This window comes from Phodopus roborovskii, unplaced genomic scaffold (genome assembly GCF_943737965.1).
Source record: "Phodopus roborovskii unplaced genomic scaffold, PHOROB, whole genome shotgun sequence".
In the NCBI taxonomy this organism is placed as follows: Eukaryota; Metazoa; Chordata; class Mammalia; order Rodentia; family Cricetidae; genus Phodopus; species Phodopus roborovskii.
This window is the reverse complement of record NW_026126144.1, coordinates 44,979-65,280: the sequence shown is the minus strand read 5'-3', so window position 1 is coordinate 65,280 and position 20,302 is coordinate 44,979. Positions and strand designations below refer to the sequence as shown.

Below are 20,302 nucleotides of genomic sequence, written 5' to 3'. Positions count from 1 at the left end.
GGGGAAAGATACTAAGTAAAAATACCTGTGGATCAAAACTTTTAAACTTTATTCCTGGGACTGGAAAGACGGGATATGCCACTCTTCCAGAGGACCCTTGTTCAGTTCCCAGCATCCACATTGGATAACCCACAACTGACAGCAACTCCAGTTCCAGGGTATCTAACACTTTCATCTGGCCTCTACGCGTACCTACACATATGTGCATATACTCACAGACACTTAAATAACATAACATTTATTTTTGCCAATACCTTTACTATAAAAATAGGAAATATTAACAGCATGAATGATGAAAACTAAATTCTGTCCTATATATTGTCCAATATTGTAGACGTAGAAGACTACAAATATTTGTGTTATTGATCTTGTCATTTTGTGCTGGAGGTGAGGAGGAATCTTCAGACATAAACCAATCTTATGCAAACCTTCCAAAAAGTCTACAAATTTCCTTCTCTCACTACTCCCATATGCTTCTTGTGACAAGCTGCCATTTCCAAGCAACTTTCTAGAACAGTTTGAGAAGCAACTCAGTCAACATTTTTACACATGGAATCTACCCTACCCTACTAAGTCTTAAATCTTTGGCAATTTCTAGAAACAGCTACATTACTATTTGAAAAAAGTGTTCCATTACTAAAATTGAAATTCAGAGTCAAATCCTGATTAAACATCATTATTAAACTGGTAACTATTAAGTATAAGTTCTAGAAATATTCACAGAAACCAAAACACTAGTTTATAGTTATTGTTTAAAAGAATACCACAAAATAGCTTTTAATTTACTAATGCAACAACATTACTTGCAATATATAATCCCAGTCATACATAAATGAAAAACAACCTTGAAAAAAAAATACCTTGAAAGATCTTTTAGATCCTCTTCTGTTTTGATGATTTTCCTCAACTCTAAATCTCTTCTGAGTAATGGCATCTTTTCTCTGCATAGTATAGTTCTGGACAAAAAGTATTAACAAGGGTTAATACAGCTTAAGGGTTACTTTAAAAACTATTCTCACCAATCAAGACATATGTTTGAATATAAGACCTCAAATCAGGGAGCATGGAGCTTACATACTTCTTCTCTCATATGACCCATGCTACTTTGTGAGGGGTCAGTTTCATTCATGCCTGTGAAAAGTGTAAAAAAAAAACACTCTATATAACACAATGGTTAATGTTTAGATGTGGACTATAAATCTACCATTTACTTATATACGCATCTTGGAAGGAAAGAAAACCATTACCAGCAGGACTTGGTAAACGTTGTCTACTGTCCCAGAAACCACAAACTCCCCATACTGCTAGTAGGAAAGTTAGCCTAAAGTCTATGGACTTAATCACTTGAAAGTGCTATTCTTGCAATAGCTTGGGAAGGCCCAGAAATAAGAGAAAATACTACATTATTAATCTAACTACAAAGAACCAAAATCCTCTATTAAGACGGTATCCATTCTCCAGTTTCCTATTTCTAAAATCAATAGTCTTATTACCTTCTACTTAATCCGTTTCTGTGGAGTCTGGCCAGAGGGAGAATTGTACTAGGCAGCTGCTGACATGCTTCCTAATTATCTCCATCAGTGATCCTTTTCTTTGTGGGCATGATTCTTATAATAGCCATATGGTAAAGTAATGGGATATTACTTTTAAAATTAGGTTACAAAGTAACTGCCTTCCATCATTCAGTCCTCACAGAATCCCATATCTATTCATCTATTCTATAAGCAAATCTTTAAAACAGGAATATTAGTGGATTTGTGGGGGTGGAAACATGAAATAATTAAACAGGCATGAGAGCTCTTACTGGGTAATGACAATATCCTATTCAGGTATGGTGGCATATGCCTGTAATCCCAGCACTTAGGAAGTGAAGGCAGGAGGGTTACAAACTTAAGGCTACCCTGGGGTTTATATTGAGTTCCAATGCTTAGCCTGAGCAACAAGGTAAAATCCTGTCTTAAGCCCAACAACTAAACTGTGGTGATGATTACAAACACATCTTAAAGAATTACTAAAAGTCACCAAATTATACACCTGAAATGAATGAACATCTTAAGAAAATTGGTACTACAATAAATGAAGCTTCTACTAAATCAAGAGATGAGCTTTCTTCTGTCATAAAATCTTTTAAGCCTCAACACTATTACAGCATAATGAAGTTACAAGCACTTTGAAAAGTACAGATATATTTATAATGTACAAAAATGAAAAACTTGAAACTCCAATCTTACTATGTAAGGTTTCTGAATAAATTTTCTAAAATTTGACTTTATAAAATGTGGAGGCTTTTGAAATCCATCAGCACGAATAGTCTTCACCTTTGAAAAACTGGAACATTGATGATTCCTAATAAAGGGAAAGAAAAGAATCTTGTTACTTTAATCAGTTAAAGAGAAAAAAATCTGAGAAACAATAGAATTTCAATGATCTGTCACTACTAAAATTATAAATGATAGTCATTAAGACTAATGTTTTCAACAAACATTTAACTAATCTGGAAGTTAGCAATAGAGGAAAAACAACATTTCTTGCACTAGGGGTTTCAATCTAAGGTCAAAGGCTGGGATCCCTGGAGGCTGTAGCTGATTTTTAGAAAGTTTTTCCCTCCTCAGGAAAAAGCATCACTGCCTCCCCTGCCGCCCCCCCCCCCAATTCCTGAGATTCTTGGCAGAAGTATCACTGGCTTATGACCCAACACTTTTACCAGAGGTAAGGTAGAAGACTACAACATGGTCACCTCACTGGCAAAGCAGTGGGCTCTCATACTGCAAAGGACAAGCTCCCAGCTCCTGACAATGTGAGATCTTGAGGTCACAATGGGCTCTCCCATGTCTGCTTGGTAAGATCCTGGAAGCCTCAATGTGACAGCTGATGGCAATTCCTTTCCTTGTTATATCTCATGTCTCCCCACAACACTCTTAAAACCTTTCCTATGTCTTCTTCAAGCCCTGTTCCCTAGGGAGCCAACTGCCCTACATCAGTCCTATGAACTTTGTATGGGATAAAATTCACAGTCCTCGTGGTTTTTGCTCTGGCTCTTTATGTTCTTACTACTTGCTTTCCTCCAATCTCCCCACCACATATATTGAACTTTAAATAATTGTGTATATATAGTTCCCAGCACATACCATGATCTTTCCTGATTCCATAACTTTGTACCTGCAATTCCTTCTGTGATCATTTCCTTCCATTTAAATTAACTTCCAAGTTCAGCTCCATGCGTACCTTGTCCAAAAATTTTCCTAAACTCCTCTGAAGTAGAATAGATAACCCTACTGTGACACATACATCATTTAGATATTCTAATACCTATTTCTTATCTGTAGGTACTACTTATACCTATGTGTTTAATGGAATAAGGTTTGAGTACCACCATGGATGGCTTATTTGTAGTTTCACCGTTAACCTCCAAACCAGACACAAAATGATTTCAGGGTCCATGGAATGTTCAGAAACTTGCTATTCTGATAAAATTTTTGTGATGTAATATAAGTCAAAACAGCAGAGTGTAACCATAATAACTATACATTGAGGATAAAAAAGATAAGTGTAAAAAATAGACTAAATATTGAAATTGCTCATTTCTATTTGGCAAAGTTACAAATGCCTGGTATTTTTAAAACCTTCTTTGCAAAACATAGTCGATAATCTAAAATGCTCCAAAATCTGAAGCTTTCTGAGCACTAACATGAAAAATTCTACACCTGACTATATAAGATGAATCACAGTCAAAACACAGGCACATTAAAATGTTGTATAAAAATCTCCTTCTGTATATGAATGAAAGAACATAAATAAATTACATCTTTAATTATGGCACCCCCCAACAATAGCTTATTGCATATATGCAGGTATTCCAAATAATTTAAATTTAAATCATTTCTGGTCACAAGCAGTGACCAGTAAGTAACACTCAAACTGTTAATATTTAGAATAAAGAACTCTTAATGTGTTATCATATTTTATTATTATGTGTGAGCCAAAACGCACATGTGGAGGTCAGGGAAAAATGTTACATCTCAGATTGTCATGTTTAGTACAGGTGCCTTTATCCACTGAAACATCTCACTGGCCTGGAGAACAATAAGAACTTTTTTTATCCAGGTGTGGTACCTAATGCCCTTAATACCAATACTTAAGAGGCAGAGTAGATAGATCTCTATGAATTTGAAGCCAGCATGAGCTACATAGTCAACTCTAGGCCAGTCAGGGCTGCATATTGAGACCCTGTCTCAAAATAAACACAACTATAATACCTCAGCAATAAAGACTTTAATTTTATTATAAAATGGGCCAAGGATTTGGACAAAAATTTCTACATGTAAGACATATAAATGGTCAAAAAGCATATAAAAATGAGATGCTATCTTATACTCACCAGAATAGAAAGCCTACAATAAGAAACGGCATACTTGAATGTGCCTAACAGCACTACTTTTAAAAGGCAAAAGGTAGAAAACACACAAATATCTATAAAAAAACAATCAGCTAAATATAATATAGTATACCCAAACACTATTCCAGCCTTAAAATGAAGGTTTTAAGGGATGAAACATAGACATATGACACGTGGCTGAAACTTAAAAAGCATTATGAAAGTGAAATAAGCCATAAAATGAAGTGATTTTTTCTATAATTATTACAATCCACTTTCTACCATGCAGCTATAGTAATCCTTTTTAAATTTAGAGATTCTTTTTTTTTTTCATTAGAACCTCAAATGTTTCTAATTTCATTCACTGTAAAATAGTCTTCTTGTCCTTCAAAGTCCTTCATGATCTGGCCTCATCTACTAACTTTTAATCTTTTATATGCATTATATACTTTCACATATCTCTTGAGTTTATAATATAGATGCAGGCATACATGTGCTACAGGGCATATATGAAAGTCATATCACCTAGGATGTTATTCTTCACCTTCCACCTTGTTGGAGACTGAGCCTGTTTGTTCATTCTTGCTCTTTCAGGCTAATCCACAAGCCTCCAGTTGTTATCTTGTCTCTGCCTCCCATCTCACAGTAGGAGCACAACAGGATTATTGTAGGGACCTAAATCTAGGTCAGGCCTGTTCAGCAAGTGTTTTGCCCACTAAACCATCTCCCCAGTCTTCCTCTCGCCTTTCTACCATACTGTAACCTCACTAGACCTAATTCGGGGCCTTAACCTTAAGAAGAAACATGGTTTTGCCTTAACACCTTTGCATTTGGTTCCCTGTTTTGAAATATTATACTCTCTAGTATGATGTAGCTGGCTGACTTGTTTCAATCAATTCATATGCCCACTAAAATTGTAAAACTTTTACCTTAGTTTTTAACCTACCATTCCACTGACATTTTCTGTCTCATACCATTAAGTTCCAAGTGCCAAGAAGTCAAGAGCTTTGTGTAGTTTTCATTGCATCCTCAACACATAGAAATGTCACTTTACAACAAGGAAATTATGTATCACTTGTATGTGGTAAAGATCTCTATGAAATTTACCCTAGTTTAGTATGAATCATCTCTCCCCATAAGTTCCCTATTGAAAAATAAAGTTTTGGTAGTTTCATGTCCTTTTGAAGTTCACTGATACAATTTTAAGCTTCTTATTTACACATAGCCCATGCCTATGTAATATATCTCAATTACATTGTAGAGGACTTAGTAACTCTGGCTAGAAGGAGGAGGAAGCATGTGTCAGAAGACTTGGAGACATCAAGGTAAGATATTAGTCATAATGACGAGCCAATAAGTAACAGCAGGGTCTTATACATTATATAGAATGTCAAAGAATTAAGCTTGCTGGCAAAGGATTCCAAGTCATTAAGGAATAGTAGTCCAGATAGAAATGCCTTTCAGCCAAAGTATCATTGGCCCCATCTACTACTCTGTAAATTCTTTACACACCTTCAACAAATATGGACTGAGCTCAAGGCAATGGAATATAGTGTTGAACAAACACAAAGAGCCTTCATATAACATACATTAATGGAAATCCCATAGGAGGAAATCATTAACTCTGATTTATGACATGCTTTATCTGAATTTCTCTAGAAACTACACATTGAAATTTACTTAAGTAAAACTGAGTCCAAACTTTGGCAACTTCATTTGGCAAAATTCATTTCTAAATAAAAGGGTAAATTTTACTTTAATAAGGAAATTGAACTGAGTCAACGATGAACAATTCTACATCATTTAAAAATTTTAAATATCATGTTTATTTAGGGTATGTTTGTATAGGTGTGTACATTCACTTGTATGTCTGTGCATGTCCCTACTATGATGCACACATGCAGGTCAGACAACTACATGTTGGATTCAGCTCTCTTCTTCCACATATGTTCCAGAAATGGAACTCAAGCTGTCAGGTTTGGTAGCAGGCACCTTGACCATTGAGCAATCTCCCCAGATTTGGTATCATTTTAAAAAGAAAAAGAAAAAAAGAATCCCACAGGTGTTGATAAAGACACGAACAACTTCAACTTCTCACACATTGTTGGTAGAATGTAAAATGATGCAGTCATTTTGGAAAGCAGTTTGATAATACCACCTAACTCAATTCTATATGTCGGTATATACTTAATAAAAATGAAGACATGACCACAAAAACTTGCACACAAAATGTTCACAACACTATTTATTCACAATAACCAAAAAGTGGAAACAAATCAAAATCCATCAACTGATAAATGGATAAACAACATATGACACATCCATACAATGGAGTATAATTTAGCTATAAAAGAAATCTTTGTGCTATAGCATGGACAAATTTTTAATACATGCTACATAAAGTAAGAAGTCACGAAAAGCCAAACATCATATTACTGCATTTATATGAAATGCTGAGAATAGGCAATCCATACAATGTATAACAGTGGTTGCCAGAGAAAGGAAAAAGAAAAAAATGGGTGAGGGAGTTGTTCCGTAGTTGAGTACACTGTTTTCTTCTGGAGTGACAAAATATTTTTGAGCTAAGTGGTTCTTATACAACTCTGTGAATATAATAAAAAAAACTCAATCGCTTACTTACAAACAGTGAATTTTATGGCACAGAATACTGAAATTTTTTCAAATTCTTGTTTCATGCTACAACACTGTCCTCAAAGCTAACATTAACAAGCTTAATGCTAACCAGCTACATTTTACTTAATCCTGATCACCATTTTAGACAAGCATTCCTATTTCACAGATGAGGAAACAGGCTAGGTAACCTACCCCAAGTCATTACCATAGCTAGGATTCTTAGAGCTGGTCATTAAACCCAAGTAGAATGCCAGCATTCAAGCTCTAATCATCTCAAAGGGTAAAGATATGCCCTGGAGCATTTATGATGTAGTTATCATCGTAAATGTTTAATAAATCCTATTTCTTGGTACATTGTGTTTGTACTTTCTCAGCCAAGAAAAGCACAGTAGTTTGTCACTAGAAACATGGTAGTACCATGTGTTAAGCATATCATATTAGGAAATTGGTGACTTATGCCCAGCAAAGGACAAGATTTTTACATATTCCAATTGTTTTACATGCCAAAACACATAGTTTCACTATCTTTTAATCAGTCCCAAACTTAATATCAAAATCAAGTCCAGTTAAAATAAGCTTCATGTATTTTCATTAAGGCTAGTTAGGTTTGGAGTTTATTTAAAAAAATCTAGTCAAATACTTAAATGTTTTGAGTTGATACTAAGAATTATGGAAAAACAATTAGCACTATCTCTTCCTATTCATATTCCTTTGATTAAGGACTCTTGCCCAAGCTAGAAATCGTCTCATTCAATTATGCCACATAATCATATGGGGGTAACATAGTTGCCATAGGTTCCAGTAGTTCTCAGAACTAGAGGTAGGCTAGGGCCAATTTAGATGACTAAAGACCCTTGCAAAGAGGTGGGAGGTTGAATAAAAAAAATGTGATATGATAATGATCTCTTTGCTGTACATGGCATAACTTCTAAGATGCCAGTGACTTAACAATATAGCTGCCCCTGCATAGTAAGCTGATCTTATTATAGTATAGAGAGATTCTTAAAGATTCACAAATTTTGTTGACAGTTTGTAAATGGGCAGAGTCAATGAGATTCAAATTGAGGTCTCCTTCTGCTGTTTCTTTTCTTTCTCGTCTTATTTTGTTTTTGAGACAGGATCTCATTATAGATCGACTCTGCCTCTGGAGTGCTAGTATTAAAGGTGTATGCCACCATTTCTCGCTTCTTCCTCCATTCTACCATACCTGCCTACTTCATAGACCCAAGAAGAGTTCACTAAAAGAACTGTACTGACCTCAAATTTTTGTAGTCATTCAAACTAAGTCATAATCTAAGGATCCAAACATATTTAAGTTTCAATCTGCTTGAGCTCAACAGTCTATAAAGTTGCTGGTCCTGGATCCTGCTAATACTCCTCCAGCTATTATACTCTTCTTCTCTAGAATTAGAAAGACCTCAAATATTCACCCACTCCATTGTTTTTGTTGTTTAAATCAAACTTCATGTGATAATCAATGAGTAACTGAAATAAACAAAGTGATGTGAAGACTCAAATCCCTAGACTAAAATTAATCACACAAAAATAAAAAAAAAATGCTGAAACCAAAACCTCCCTGATAGTAGGATATTTTTCATTTACTGATTACCTCTCTGTAGGACTAGCCATATGAAAAATGTTCTCATCTTCATTCTGTAACCTCTCTTTTCTCCTCCTTTCAATGTCATGTCGTAGATCATTTGGATCTATTACTCTGACCATAGTCTGAGGAATTTTGACAAAAGACAAACCATTTACATTACTGTTAGTTGCACAAAGACCATTTCTAACAAGAACATTATTTTAAAGTCCTTAATTATTTTAAACTCATCCTGTTAATGGTAGTATAAGTTGATACAAATATTTTGAGACACAACTGACATTAGTCAGAGAAGTTCTTAATATTGACCCAGGAATTCTACTCTGTGATTCTATCCCAAAGAAAAAGTTTCTTCTTTAAAAATGTTTAATAACAAAAATGAAACAACTTAAATGTAAAAATAATTAAAAGGGAAGAATACAATGATGTAGCAAGTTATGGAAATAAACAAAACCGTGTAGCCATTAAAATTAATAGATGATATATGGAAAAACATTTACTGAAAATATTTGAAACTTAAAAACCCCAATTGTAAAAGGCTATGAGGGGAATGTATTACTTTTATATAAAAGAGATATGATGGATTATGAAAAAAGCATACTGAATTGCATTTGGTAGACTATTAAAATGTGCCATGTTATACAACAAGAATTAAGGAATTTTAGTCTTCAAATTTCCTGTAAGTGGGCTACAAAGATAATAAGAAATTTTCTCAAAGAATCATTCAATAAACTAAACTATCTATATTAATAAAAACTTTGTAAGTAAAAAACTACAGTCTATCAAAAATAGCTTAAAATCTCTTCACTACAGAAACATTCTCAAAGGAATAATTAACAATTAATTTAGAATTTGACACGCTTTTAAAGATTTGTCTTCCAACCTGGCTAGTCATGACAGTCTTTCTAATCAATAAAGTAAGGAAGGGTCTGAAGGAGGTTATTAGGTAGCAGCCACATACATGATAATAAAGAAATATAGTATTATTTTCATTATTTTACTAGTTTATATTCCATAAAATCGTTCTTAAATTCTACAGCAAACAGAAAGCAGCACCAAATATCATGTGCCAGATGTGGAAAAACAGCTATCAATCATATTTTCTATAAGTTTTAAACTGAGGAGTCTGGGGATGAGAATTAAATACAATTTTTAAATCAACTTTCCAAAGTTGTTATCCTTAGTAATCTCAAAGAATAATTTTATCTTTTTTCAATATCATCTCCATCCTGGACTGTAATCAGCCAGTTGGAGAACTTTTTCAATTTTAGATTTCTAGATTTACTCATACACCTTTAACTCCTTTCTGGACCCCAATCACAAACCCTTTTCCCACTACTATATCAGTAATAATTGTATTCACTTACATTGTCTGGTTCATATACCATAGTCTGTTTATTCTGAAGATCAGCCAAAGACATGTCTATTCTCCTAAAATAATAAAGGCATATAATTAAACAATTATGTTAATTATCTAATGCATGACACCTTGATTGTTTTACTATCAAATAGAATTTAGAATAAAACCAGTAGGTCTTGGAGAAAGCAGAAGAAACCTGCTGACAGGTAGGTTTTCATTTATTTATTTATTATTCACTTCATTTTTATTTTAAAGACAGAGAATTTCTACCTTTTTCTTTCTTAATGATATATTTCTATTATGTATAGTGTTCTCTCTACTTGTCAGAGGAGGGTGCCAGATCTCACAGATGGTTGTGAGCCACCATATGGTTGCTGGGAAATGAACTCATGACCTCAGGAAGAGCAGACAGTGCTCTTAACCTCAAAGCCATCTCTCCAGCTGCTGGGTCTTTCTAATATACCCTGGCTGTCCAGAAACTCACTACCTTAAACTCAGATACCTGCTTGCCTCTGTCTCTCAAATGTTGGAAATAAAGTCATACACAACCATGTTCCGTTAGGTTTTCACCCATATGGCAAACTACTAGGCAATATATAGCCTATGGACCACATTACAGGGAAGTTTTGATCATTCTCTAATCACTAGTAACTATGACCTCAAACTGTATTTTGGTGATACACAACATTATAAAATCAATTCAACTTAGCACTCCAAACAGGGTACATGATATGCTCAGACAAGTGCTAGCAGAAAGCATCATTCTCAGACCTCAAAACAATCATTTGGGACACTTAAAGTAACCTGATTTCTTAACATCTTCTAGCATTAACTTCAGTAGGCAACTAACATTAACGAAACCTACCTCATCAATGTCCAGTAACTGCTTAGTCTTTTTTTTTTTTTTTAATGTACAACGTGATGCCCTTAAGTCTACGAAAAGCCCAGGAAAGTAAGCTTTGAAAACTGGACCTTCCCCAATCTATTCTGAGGTTTATTCTCATGAGGTAAATGGAAAGAGAGTAATTAATCATTACCTGTGAAATTCTGGATCTGAACTCAATGCCATTTGATAGCAATCTGGATCATGTCTATTTTGTATTCTTGAGAAACGCTCATGTAAAGTAACATCAGGTGCTGCAAAACAACTTGCTGGAAAAGGAAACAAAGAGTCCCATGTCAGTGTGAAATTGCCATTAAATATATTATATAAAGCTCAAGATCAAGAATGGGTTATTAAAATAATCAAAATTGTTTTCCTTTGAAAAGAAACAGGACCCAAACTTCATTTGCATACTAACTTGTAACACTCACATGCTTTTCTAAACCCAAACAAGAGTTTTTAAAAACTTGACTTATGAACTGAAGGATTTTATTCCTATCTGGTACATTTGCTTTCTTGTCCAGAACAATAACACCGTCAAAGTGAGAATCATTCTTCTCAATGGTAAGATCACACTCTATCCAGAATGTAAGAAAGATACTCTATACAGTTCAACAACAATGAAAATTACATCAACCAAAAATTCAATCAAACTAATCTTTGAATAAATGCTGAATGTTCTGTTTAAAAACCAGAATGAAAATAAAATAAAAACCATAGAGTACCTTCCAATACCACTTCACTTTTATATTAACTTTAGTTCATAAAGACATTCTAAAATTTCCTATATTGCAAGCTCTTAATAGTACAATGCTATGCAAGTAATCTCTCCTAATTCACTAGTCCTGTTCTGAAACACTCTGTTTTTTTTTTTTTTTTTTTTGTAAAACACTACCATACTTTCTGAAAAGTGTATTTTCTTTAGGTAAAAAGGATAAGAGCTGGAAGGTAAACTGTTCCCAACAAACTGTATACTTTATTTTTTATTCCTATTTTCTCAAGTTTGAGGGGCTCAAACTCAGGGCCTTGAACAGTATCAGAAAACCGCTTTAATACTGAGCTAAACACTTAGCCCCAAACTTCTTGGTTCAAAACAATACATACCTTCACTTAAGGGATAGCAGATAAAATAATGGTTTTCTTTGAAAGGCATTATTTATATGCATTGAATAATTTGCCTATATGTATGTATGCCTATGTGACCTATGGCCAAACAGTGTAAAAGAGGACTAGAACTGAAGTTAGGGAAATCTATAAACAGCCATGTGAGTGCTGGGAACCCAAGGCCTCTTCAAGAGTAGCCAGTACTCTTAACTGTTGAGCTGACTCTTCAGCCCCAATTATTATTTGTAAAAAAAAAAAGTTTCATGAAGGTAGATTAAAGCAAATAAAATTTTGACATTTTTGAAAATCTGTTTAGCTTATCTATAATTTATGTAGCACTACTAAGGAAAATTGTTTCTATATCACTTCTTTTCCAATTAGTGAAAATTTATCAAAAGCAAAACTTTAATGCAAATCTTTAAAACCTTAATGAACTCTTGGATGTCACAGAGAACAAAATCTTCCACTGATCACAGCAACAAGCTTATTGTACAAAGTTCTAAGAAGGCCCTGGGGGAAGGTTGATAATATCATAATCTAACCTAACTTCTGGATTATCTGGGATTTATACCTGTTTCTGTTGCTTCTTCCTCTTTTGAAAGGCTCTCAATATGCCTGCTATTTGGAGCAGGCTGATCTTTTTCAAACTAATTTGTAATTCACTAGCATTTGAAACACAATGTTATTGAAAATACATAAAAAGAACAACTAGGCTTGAATGAGTGTCTGGTACCCTTTCCAGCAGATATCCTAACTTATGACCTACTTAAAATGGAACATTAATTACAGTTAAACAACATCAGAGGTATTTGTACCTTAATAAAAGTTGGTACACTTTTATGCTATACATAATGTTTGGGTAAGCTATACCAACCTTTAACTTCATGGATTATTGTTATGATTTCCTGAGCAAATTCTTCAGTGGGTTTGTTTTCAGGATTCTGAGGTGAGTCAAGATGTTGAAATACTGGATGAAAATTGTCATTTTTTCTGCCAACTGCAACCAAATCATGTGATACCTGTCTCTCTGCAGAATATCTAGAAGTAGACCTGAAATAATTTGAGATGTTTAATTAAACTGGAGGCTTTTAGCTAAGAATAGAATTTGTTAAAATTAAGATAGCAAACCACTAAAAATATATTTATTTATTCTGTAATAATTTAGGCACAAAATTACATGCTATAAAACTAATAAGCCACAAGTATTTGTGAGGATAATTATAGATGAAATTCCAAGTGAATTTTTCCTTCAAACACATGGCATTAAAGCCACCTAGTTAATTAACTTTTTCTATTTCAATATTGCCAAAACATTGTAATCAGCCACTTTGACCACTACCATACTTTCCATACTTTAAAAGCTGTTATGAAACCTAAAAACCTGACTTTATAAAAATCTCTCAGTATAAGTAATAAGCTTAGAATAGTGTTTTGAAACTAAATCTATTAAAAAATTAACTGAGGGGCATCAAAATGGCTCAGGAGGTAAAAGAACCTGCCATGTAAGCCTGATGACCGACCTGAGTTTGGCCCCTAGAACTGAGGGTGGAAGGAAGGAAAGAAACAACTCCCCAAAATTGTCCACTACTTGCCATGTCCATACCTGCCATGTCCATACCTGCCATGGCACATTTGTGTCAGGATTCACATATCATGAATACACACACACACAAGCACAATATTTATAGCCTCATTCCCTCTATCTTAGAGAACAATCTAGTCAGTTAAATTCTGTCATATTGAAACCACAGTAGGAATCACATCAAGTAATCTGTCTCCTGGGATCCCAAAAAAGACGTAAGGATTTAAGCTCTATTTATTTCATCTTTCAAAACCTAACTTTTATCCTTTATAAAATAAGGACCTAATAAGATCCTGTCCTGCTAAAAATTTTTATGAATATCAAAAACAATAAGGCACAGCTTGACAAACACCTTTAATCCCACCAATTTGGAGGCAGAGGAGAACTGATCGCTTGAGTTTGAGGTCAGCCTGGTCTACAAAGAGTGTTCTGGGACAGAAAGGGTTACACAGTGAGACCTTGTCTTAAAAAAAAAAACAAACAAGCAAACAAAAAGAATAGTCAACCTATCCCTGAGTTTAAAAGAAACTTGGCAGTATAAAAATGCCTAACTTCATAAAGAGAAACAAGTCCTTGAAATGTCCTAAACCCAAGAATTATATGGAAACCAGAAAACACAAAATCACAACCTATTGTTAACTTCAGAATTTGTCTTCATTATAGGACCTTGGAGGAAAAATCTTGGTAACCTCCTGAACCCTTAATTTACTCAAACCTACAGTACAAATCCCATCTTGGAAACTGCAAATTAAGGTGGGAAAAAAACTATTAATAAATAATAAAAAAGTTAATACCTAAATGTGTCTATCTTGTCTACTTTAACAGTAAGTGATTTCTTCTTGACAAATGAATAGCGTTTCTCTTCAGGTTTTGGGCTTACACCATGTTGTTTACTAGAAGAGGCACTCTCTTTTCTGCAATCTTTATTTAGTTTTTTCTTCCATTTGTCGTTACAAGGCCCCAAATTGGCTTCCTTTATATTTGCATTGGCATAGGAAACACAGTCATTCTTGTGGAGTTGAAAGAGCCCATTGGCCTGCTCATTCTCATTCTCTCTTCCTCTTGCAGCACTGAAACAATCTGACTCTCTATTTCCAGGAACTTTTAGAGAACTATATTTTCTTTCTTCTTCCTTCAAGTACTTCTGAAACCTCCCATCAGGAAAGTCCTGCTCGCTGTCTGAGAGATTATGATGTTTGTGACGGTAGTCGTAAGATACTTTGGTTGCTGAACTTGTCTCTGGGTATTCTCTCTCAGTGTATCTGTGGCTTTGTGATCCAAAGCTCCACTCTTCATTTTTCTCTTGGAAAGGTACAAAAGAATGCTCAGGCTTCCACTTTTGGATTCTGGCTGCTTCTCTATTTTCATATCTTGTGGCATCTGTAGGTCTTTTTGATGTGTAATCATACTTTCTGAAATCATAATCCTCAGGATACCTGTGTTGACATAGAGAAGTTAACATTTGCAATGCACAAAAAGTAAAAATTTCAATGTGTAGAATATTGAGCAGTCTGGTCTTAAAATGCAGCAAGCAATGGCAAGATAACTCACAGGACCTCATGCCAACCCATAAAGTTACAAGGTAACATCTTTTGTTTGTTTTGAGACAAGGTTTTCTCTGTGTAACAGTCCTGGCTGTCCTCGAACTCACTTGTAGACCAGGCTGGCTTAGACTAACTGAGCTCTAACTGCCTCTGCCTCCTAAGTGCTGGGATTAAAGATATGCACCATCACCACCCTGCTTTTAAAAGCATTCTCTCTCCTAGTGGTGGTGGCACATGCCTTTAATCACAGCACTTGGGAGGCAGAAGCAGGCGGATCTTTGTGAGTTTGAGACAAGACTGGTCTACAAGAGCTAGTTCCAGGACAGGCTCCAAAGCTACACAAAGAAACCCTGTCTCAAAAACAAAAAAAGCAAAAAACGAAGAAAATAATTTTTGATTAAACATGATGGCACTTAACTTTAATTCCAGAACCTTGGCAGTAAAGACATATCTCAAGACTAGCCTGGTCTTCAGAGAATTCTAAGACTGCCAGGGCTACACAGACAAACTGTCTCGAAACGCCAAGGGGGGGGGGAACTCATTCTAGCTATCAATACAAACTACCTAAAAAAGAAATATATTTTTAAAGATTTATTTTCTTTATTATGTATAGTGTTCTATCTACATGTTTGCCTGCATACCAGAAGTGGGCATCATATCTCATTATAGATGGCTGCAAGCCACCATGTGGTTACTGGGAATTGAAATCAGGACCTAACCTCTGAGCAATCTCTCCAGCACCCCCCCCCAAAAGAAATATTCTTACTTTTGAGACAAAAATGTGATCATAGTCAACATAAAACACTGTTTACTTGAGGCCTTATTCAAGACTCCCCAAGCTTAGTGATATCCTGTACCTCATCTGAAAAAGGTTCCTGGCATCAAAGTCTTCTGAGCCTCTTCTGGGTGACTGAGGGTAGCTTTCTTCTTGTACCCTCTGGTGTCTTGATTCATCTTCATGCCATGTCTCTTCAAATCTAAAGGAATCTTCCAGTGACATCTCAGGTGGTTTCCCTCCTCTCCCGCTTCCTCTACCTCTGTGCTCATCAGGAATATACCTTCCTTGCATTTTGGGGGGATAACAATCCCTTTCGTGCTCTGTGTAGGTTGTTGCACTTTCTGAGTATGTGGGCATATACTGAGATCTTCTGTCATCATCCCCTCTTCCAGGGAAATATTCTTGGTGAGGCTTGTATGTGTCAAACTTTTCTACAGACTTTACATTAGGGGAAGGTGATCTATTTTCGTAAGACCGATAATATGGATTCACACGAGGGGGAATCCTTGGTTTACTCTGTCCATGTTTCTCATCATCCATTCTCCAAGTAAAGGATCTTTTTGGATCATTTCTATATTCAGGGTCATAATGCTCATGGAAATGTCTTTCCTCATAGTATTCAAAATTTCTAGACTGTGGTGATAATGACCTATATAAACAAGCATAGAGAAGTTTAGTTCAAGTTGAGACATTTATCTGTTTGTTTTAGTGTGACCTACCTAAAACATTGACATTTTCTAGAATTCCAATACTAACCCACTCAAGGTAAATCTAGGAATTTATAAATTTGAGTGAGGAGGTCTAATAACTGTTTTGTTCTACCTGACAACCACACTCTCATGTATTCAATGAATATACCCAACTGGGTTAAACATACCTGTCATATTGGAGGGGGAATAGACCAGGTATATAACACAATCTTTTTTGAGATACTACTGATAGCAAGGTTCTAACAGGAGATGTAGCAACCCCAAAAGGCTAATCAGGAAATGCTTACATCAGGTTCAACAGCCAAGTGAGAAACAAGAATGAGCAAAGTAAGAACAAATATTTCAAAGAGTGTTAAGAAAACTAAGCATGACCTCTAAAATTGCATTTTAAGACAATGATGCTACAATCCAAACTCACACACAGAAATGTTTCCAGTTTTTCCAACTGACTGTTCTTTCACTCAAGGCTGTACCAAAGTAAGAAGCTTATCAGGCAGCATGGGAAGGAAAGAGAAGAGAGACATAAGACATCAATCTCTACTTTTCCTCCACATATTATGTTTCTTTTTCTTTTCTTTCTTTTTTTTATTTTGTTTGTTTAAGAAAAAAAAATCCATTCTATAACCCAAGCTGGCCTAACTAGTACTGTCTCTGCTGACAAAGCTGACCTTACACTTAAAGCAATCTTGCTGCCTCTACCTTCAGTAAGCTGGAAATACTAAAGTGGACTTCTATGCCTATCTCCCCATAAATACTTGTAGCATAAACTAATTTTCTTTGCAAATCATATTAACTAAAAGATGTGTTATTCAAATACCTTATAACTCTAGTCAAAGTATGTTGTAATACTCTCCATGTTATGGTGCTAGTTTCTCTTTATCTATCTTTTCTATTACCTTGACACTGCCAGCCTGTAGACTTGTATTCCCACTGAGAAGACTCCCGTATTCATGGAAAACACTGTAGGTTACTCAGCCTTAATGATAAGGAAGGTAAATGGTGTCTCACACAGGAAGACAGATCTCTGAGTTTAAAGCCAGCGTAGCCTATATACTAAGTACTATGTCAGTCAATCAGACCCTGTCTCAAAAACAATCAAGCCAAAAAAAAATAATAATAAAAAATAAAAAAACAAGGAAAGAAAGGAAACGATAAAGCTTACCTTTGCATCTGAAAACCGTTCCCTTACGTGACCTGTACAATTTCTCATTTAGAGCTTAATGTCTCCAAATCAGTGAGAAAGGTGTGCCCAGGCAATTTATTTACCAGCTCTAAGAAGCTTCTAAATAATTGGGGCAATCACAAATGAGTATCTTTTCGATGAAAAACCTGTCTTTACACAAGAAAGGAAGTACACCTATCTTCTTCAGTACCACTAGGACATTTACAATCAATTTGGCAATACTTTCTTCCAGAGTCAAAGCTAGACACACTGGCAAATACTACTTAACAGAAGCAGAAACTCCTGATGGCTATACCTCATCATAGGAGAAGAAGCAACTAGAGCCTCTGAGGAATTCTTGGGAGATTTCATACATTTTCACTGCTAAGGAGAGAACCTGGTAGTCAAAGGCAGACATCTTCCAGACAGGAAGATTTAATTCACATTTAAATCTACTCTGACATCATATTTTATGTCTTACTGTATAATATTCACTTGCTCTAGAAAAAGTTGTTATAATGGCTAACTTTTCTAGTTCTAAGAGACCCAAAGAGTCTGTTAGAAGACAATTGTCCAGTCTCTAGAGTTTTACATGCCTTATGAGTAGACACTGACAACTTGGTCTCCCCAGGAAATAGCCTTGGAAATAGAGATAAGGTCTCCCTCAGGGAAAGTAGTTTATTTGTTTGCTGCTCATGATAATAAGATAATATTTAGTATAAGTGACTCAAGTTCCTCAGTTATGTCATAAGCCCAGAACCTGTGATTGTTTTGCATCATCTACCTAGCCAGCCACTCTAAAGTGCTGAGCTTCAGGGTATCTTTGAAGTTAGAGAGAAAGTCTCTGATATGGGAGTGCCTTGTTGGAAACTAGTATGTAGGCTTAGAAAGGACCAAAATGTCAAACCCTTTATAGGTCTTAACAAAAAACCCTGGTGAAGGAATTAGAAAATCAGGCACTAAGCTTGGCAGAGTCTTTGTGCCCATTACCAGAGCCTCACTAAAAGAAGAATAAATAAAATGTACTCTGTGCTATCTTCCATGCTATAATTTCTGTCTTTACATGCTCTTTCCTGTTTGAAACTTCTCCCAAATACAACATGATTTTGTGACAGTTATAAAATGAAAACTAAATGACTGATGATTCACTGTATTATTGGAACAAGCACAATAGCCAAGTTATATTAACATAAAAATCATGGTTCATCTTTAATGTATGTAATAATGGTCATTTATGGCAGTCTGACTTGCTGGCTGCTAAGCAGAATTATTCTGTCCCTGCAAATGCAGATTGCTTTACCCAAGTCAGAAACATAGCACTTTCCCCACTGTATCAGAATTGCCTATTCTATTACTCTCCCCAGCCAATCTGTATGCTTACTGAGGCCACGGAAGACAGTTTTGTAGTCCCAAAACTTGACTGTTAAGTGATGTACAATACTATTGAAAAATCACTATTCTGCCAAGATAGGAAAGTTGTTTTTTTTTTTTTTTTTGTTTTGTTTTGTTTTTTGTTTTCTGACTAAATTTCTTGAAACATATTTTGAAAATTTAAACTATATATACACTGAAGAGTTATAAAACCTTCTTAGCCTAAAAAAATGTACCCCTCTAAAATTCATTTCTCATTCTGGTTGTGGTCACTGCATTCCTTTTCATTATAAATTAGTTCTAGCTGCCAGCCCCAATTAAACAAATTCAACAGCTCGCTGAATCTACAAATACTTATCAATTGCCTATTGTAAACAGCCAGATCCAGTGAGCTTATTAAAATGGAAGCCTGAATAGAAATGGTAATTTCCAAATCTAACTGTAAACCATGGAACTCCTCACCTTTGTTTCCACCTGGGGGATCTGGATCTTGACCGTGCCATCCTTTAGCACGTGAGCCACCTGATCCACTTTTTACACTGCAAAGAAATACAAAAAAGTTAATATATTAGAAAGCTTTTTTTTTAAAGTCGGCAGTATGCACTGGTGAAAGCAAAAAGAACACTGATTATTTCTTCCATGTGTCCATTTCCTGATCTGCAAAATAGGGATAAGAGCATCCGCCTTACTAAAATACTGTCAAGATAAAATTAATTCAATCACGGATCAGCAAGTGTTTTCTATAAAGGACTACACACTGAAACTATTGTAGACTTTGTACAACACAAGGTCTGAATCAAGTCTATTAAATCTGTCTTAGTAAAACATTTCCTTAACCTGTAAGGATGGAAAAATACAGCTTAACTCTCCAATGATCCCAGAAAGCTAAAAGTTTAAAAATACTATCTAAAAAGCCCCAAAAACCTCAAATTCCAGCCCCTGTCCTCTGCCAGAAAATAGGCACAGTCACACTCCTTGCTGCTTAGGACAGGCCCTTGAGTGTGTAATCCTGGCCTGGTAAGATAACAGAAAATGAGTTGACTAACTGCTTATCTGACTTTGTAAACTGCTTGTGAAGCCCCCGCCCCAGTGACCTATGTGTGGGCTTTGTTATAAACCCTATAAAAGTTGTCTCCATTCTGCTCTCAAGGTCTTCAGTCCTCTACTCCTGTGTGGTGTATGACTGTAGACCCTAGTGC

At 35.3% G+C, this 20,302-nt stretch overlaps 1 protein-coding gene across 2 annotated transcripts in view; it reads right to left on the bottom strand.

Moving 5' to 3' along the window:
• Positions 1-19,642, bottom strand: part of Bclaf3 (BCLAF1 and THRAP3 family member 3) — a 40,695-nt gene extending 21,053 nt beyond the window's left edge. For both annotated transcript variants that reach the window (XM_051179543.1, XM_051179542.1), the window contains exons 1-9: positions 19,566-19,642; positions 15,940-16,509; positions 14,333-14,974; positions 12,831-13,006; positions 11,007-11,121; positions 9,977-10,040; positions 8,619-8,734; positions 2,232-2,346; positions 861-956 (exon numbers count right to left, since the gene is read on the bottom strand). In XM_051179543.1, coding sequence (XP_051035500.1) covers positions 861-956; positions 2,232-2,346; positions 8,619-8,734; positions 9,977-10,040; positions 11,007-11,121; positions 12,831-13,006; positions 14,333-14,974; positions 15,940-16,509; positions 19,566-19,606 — 1,935 coding nt within the window. In that variant the 5' untranslated portion in view covers positions 19,607-19,642. The remainder of the gene's footprint in view (positions 1-860; positions 957-2,231; positions 2,347-8,618; positions 8,735-9,976; positions 10,041-11,006; positions 11,122-12,830; positions 13,007-14,332; positions 14,975-15,939; positions 16,510-19,565) is intronic.
• Between the last annotated feature and the right edge of the window lie 660 nt (positions 19,643-20,302).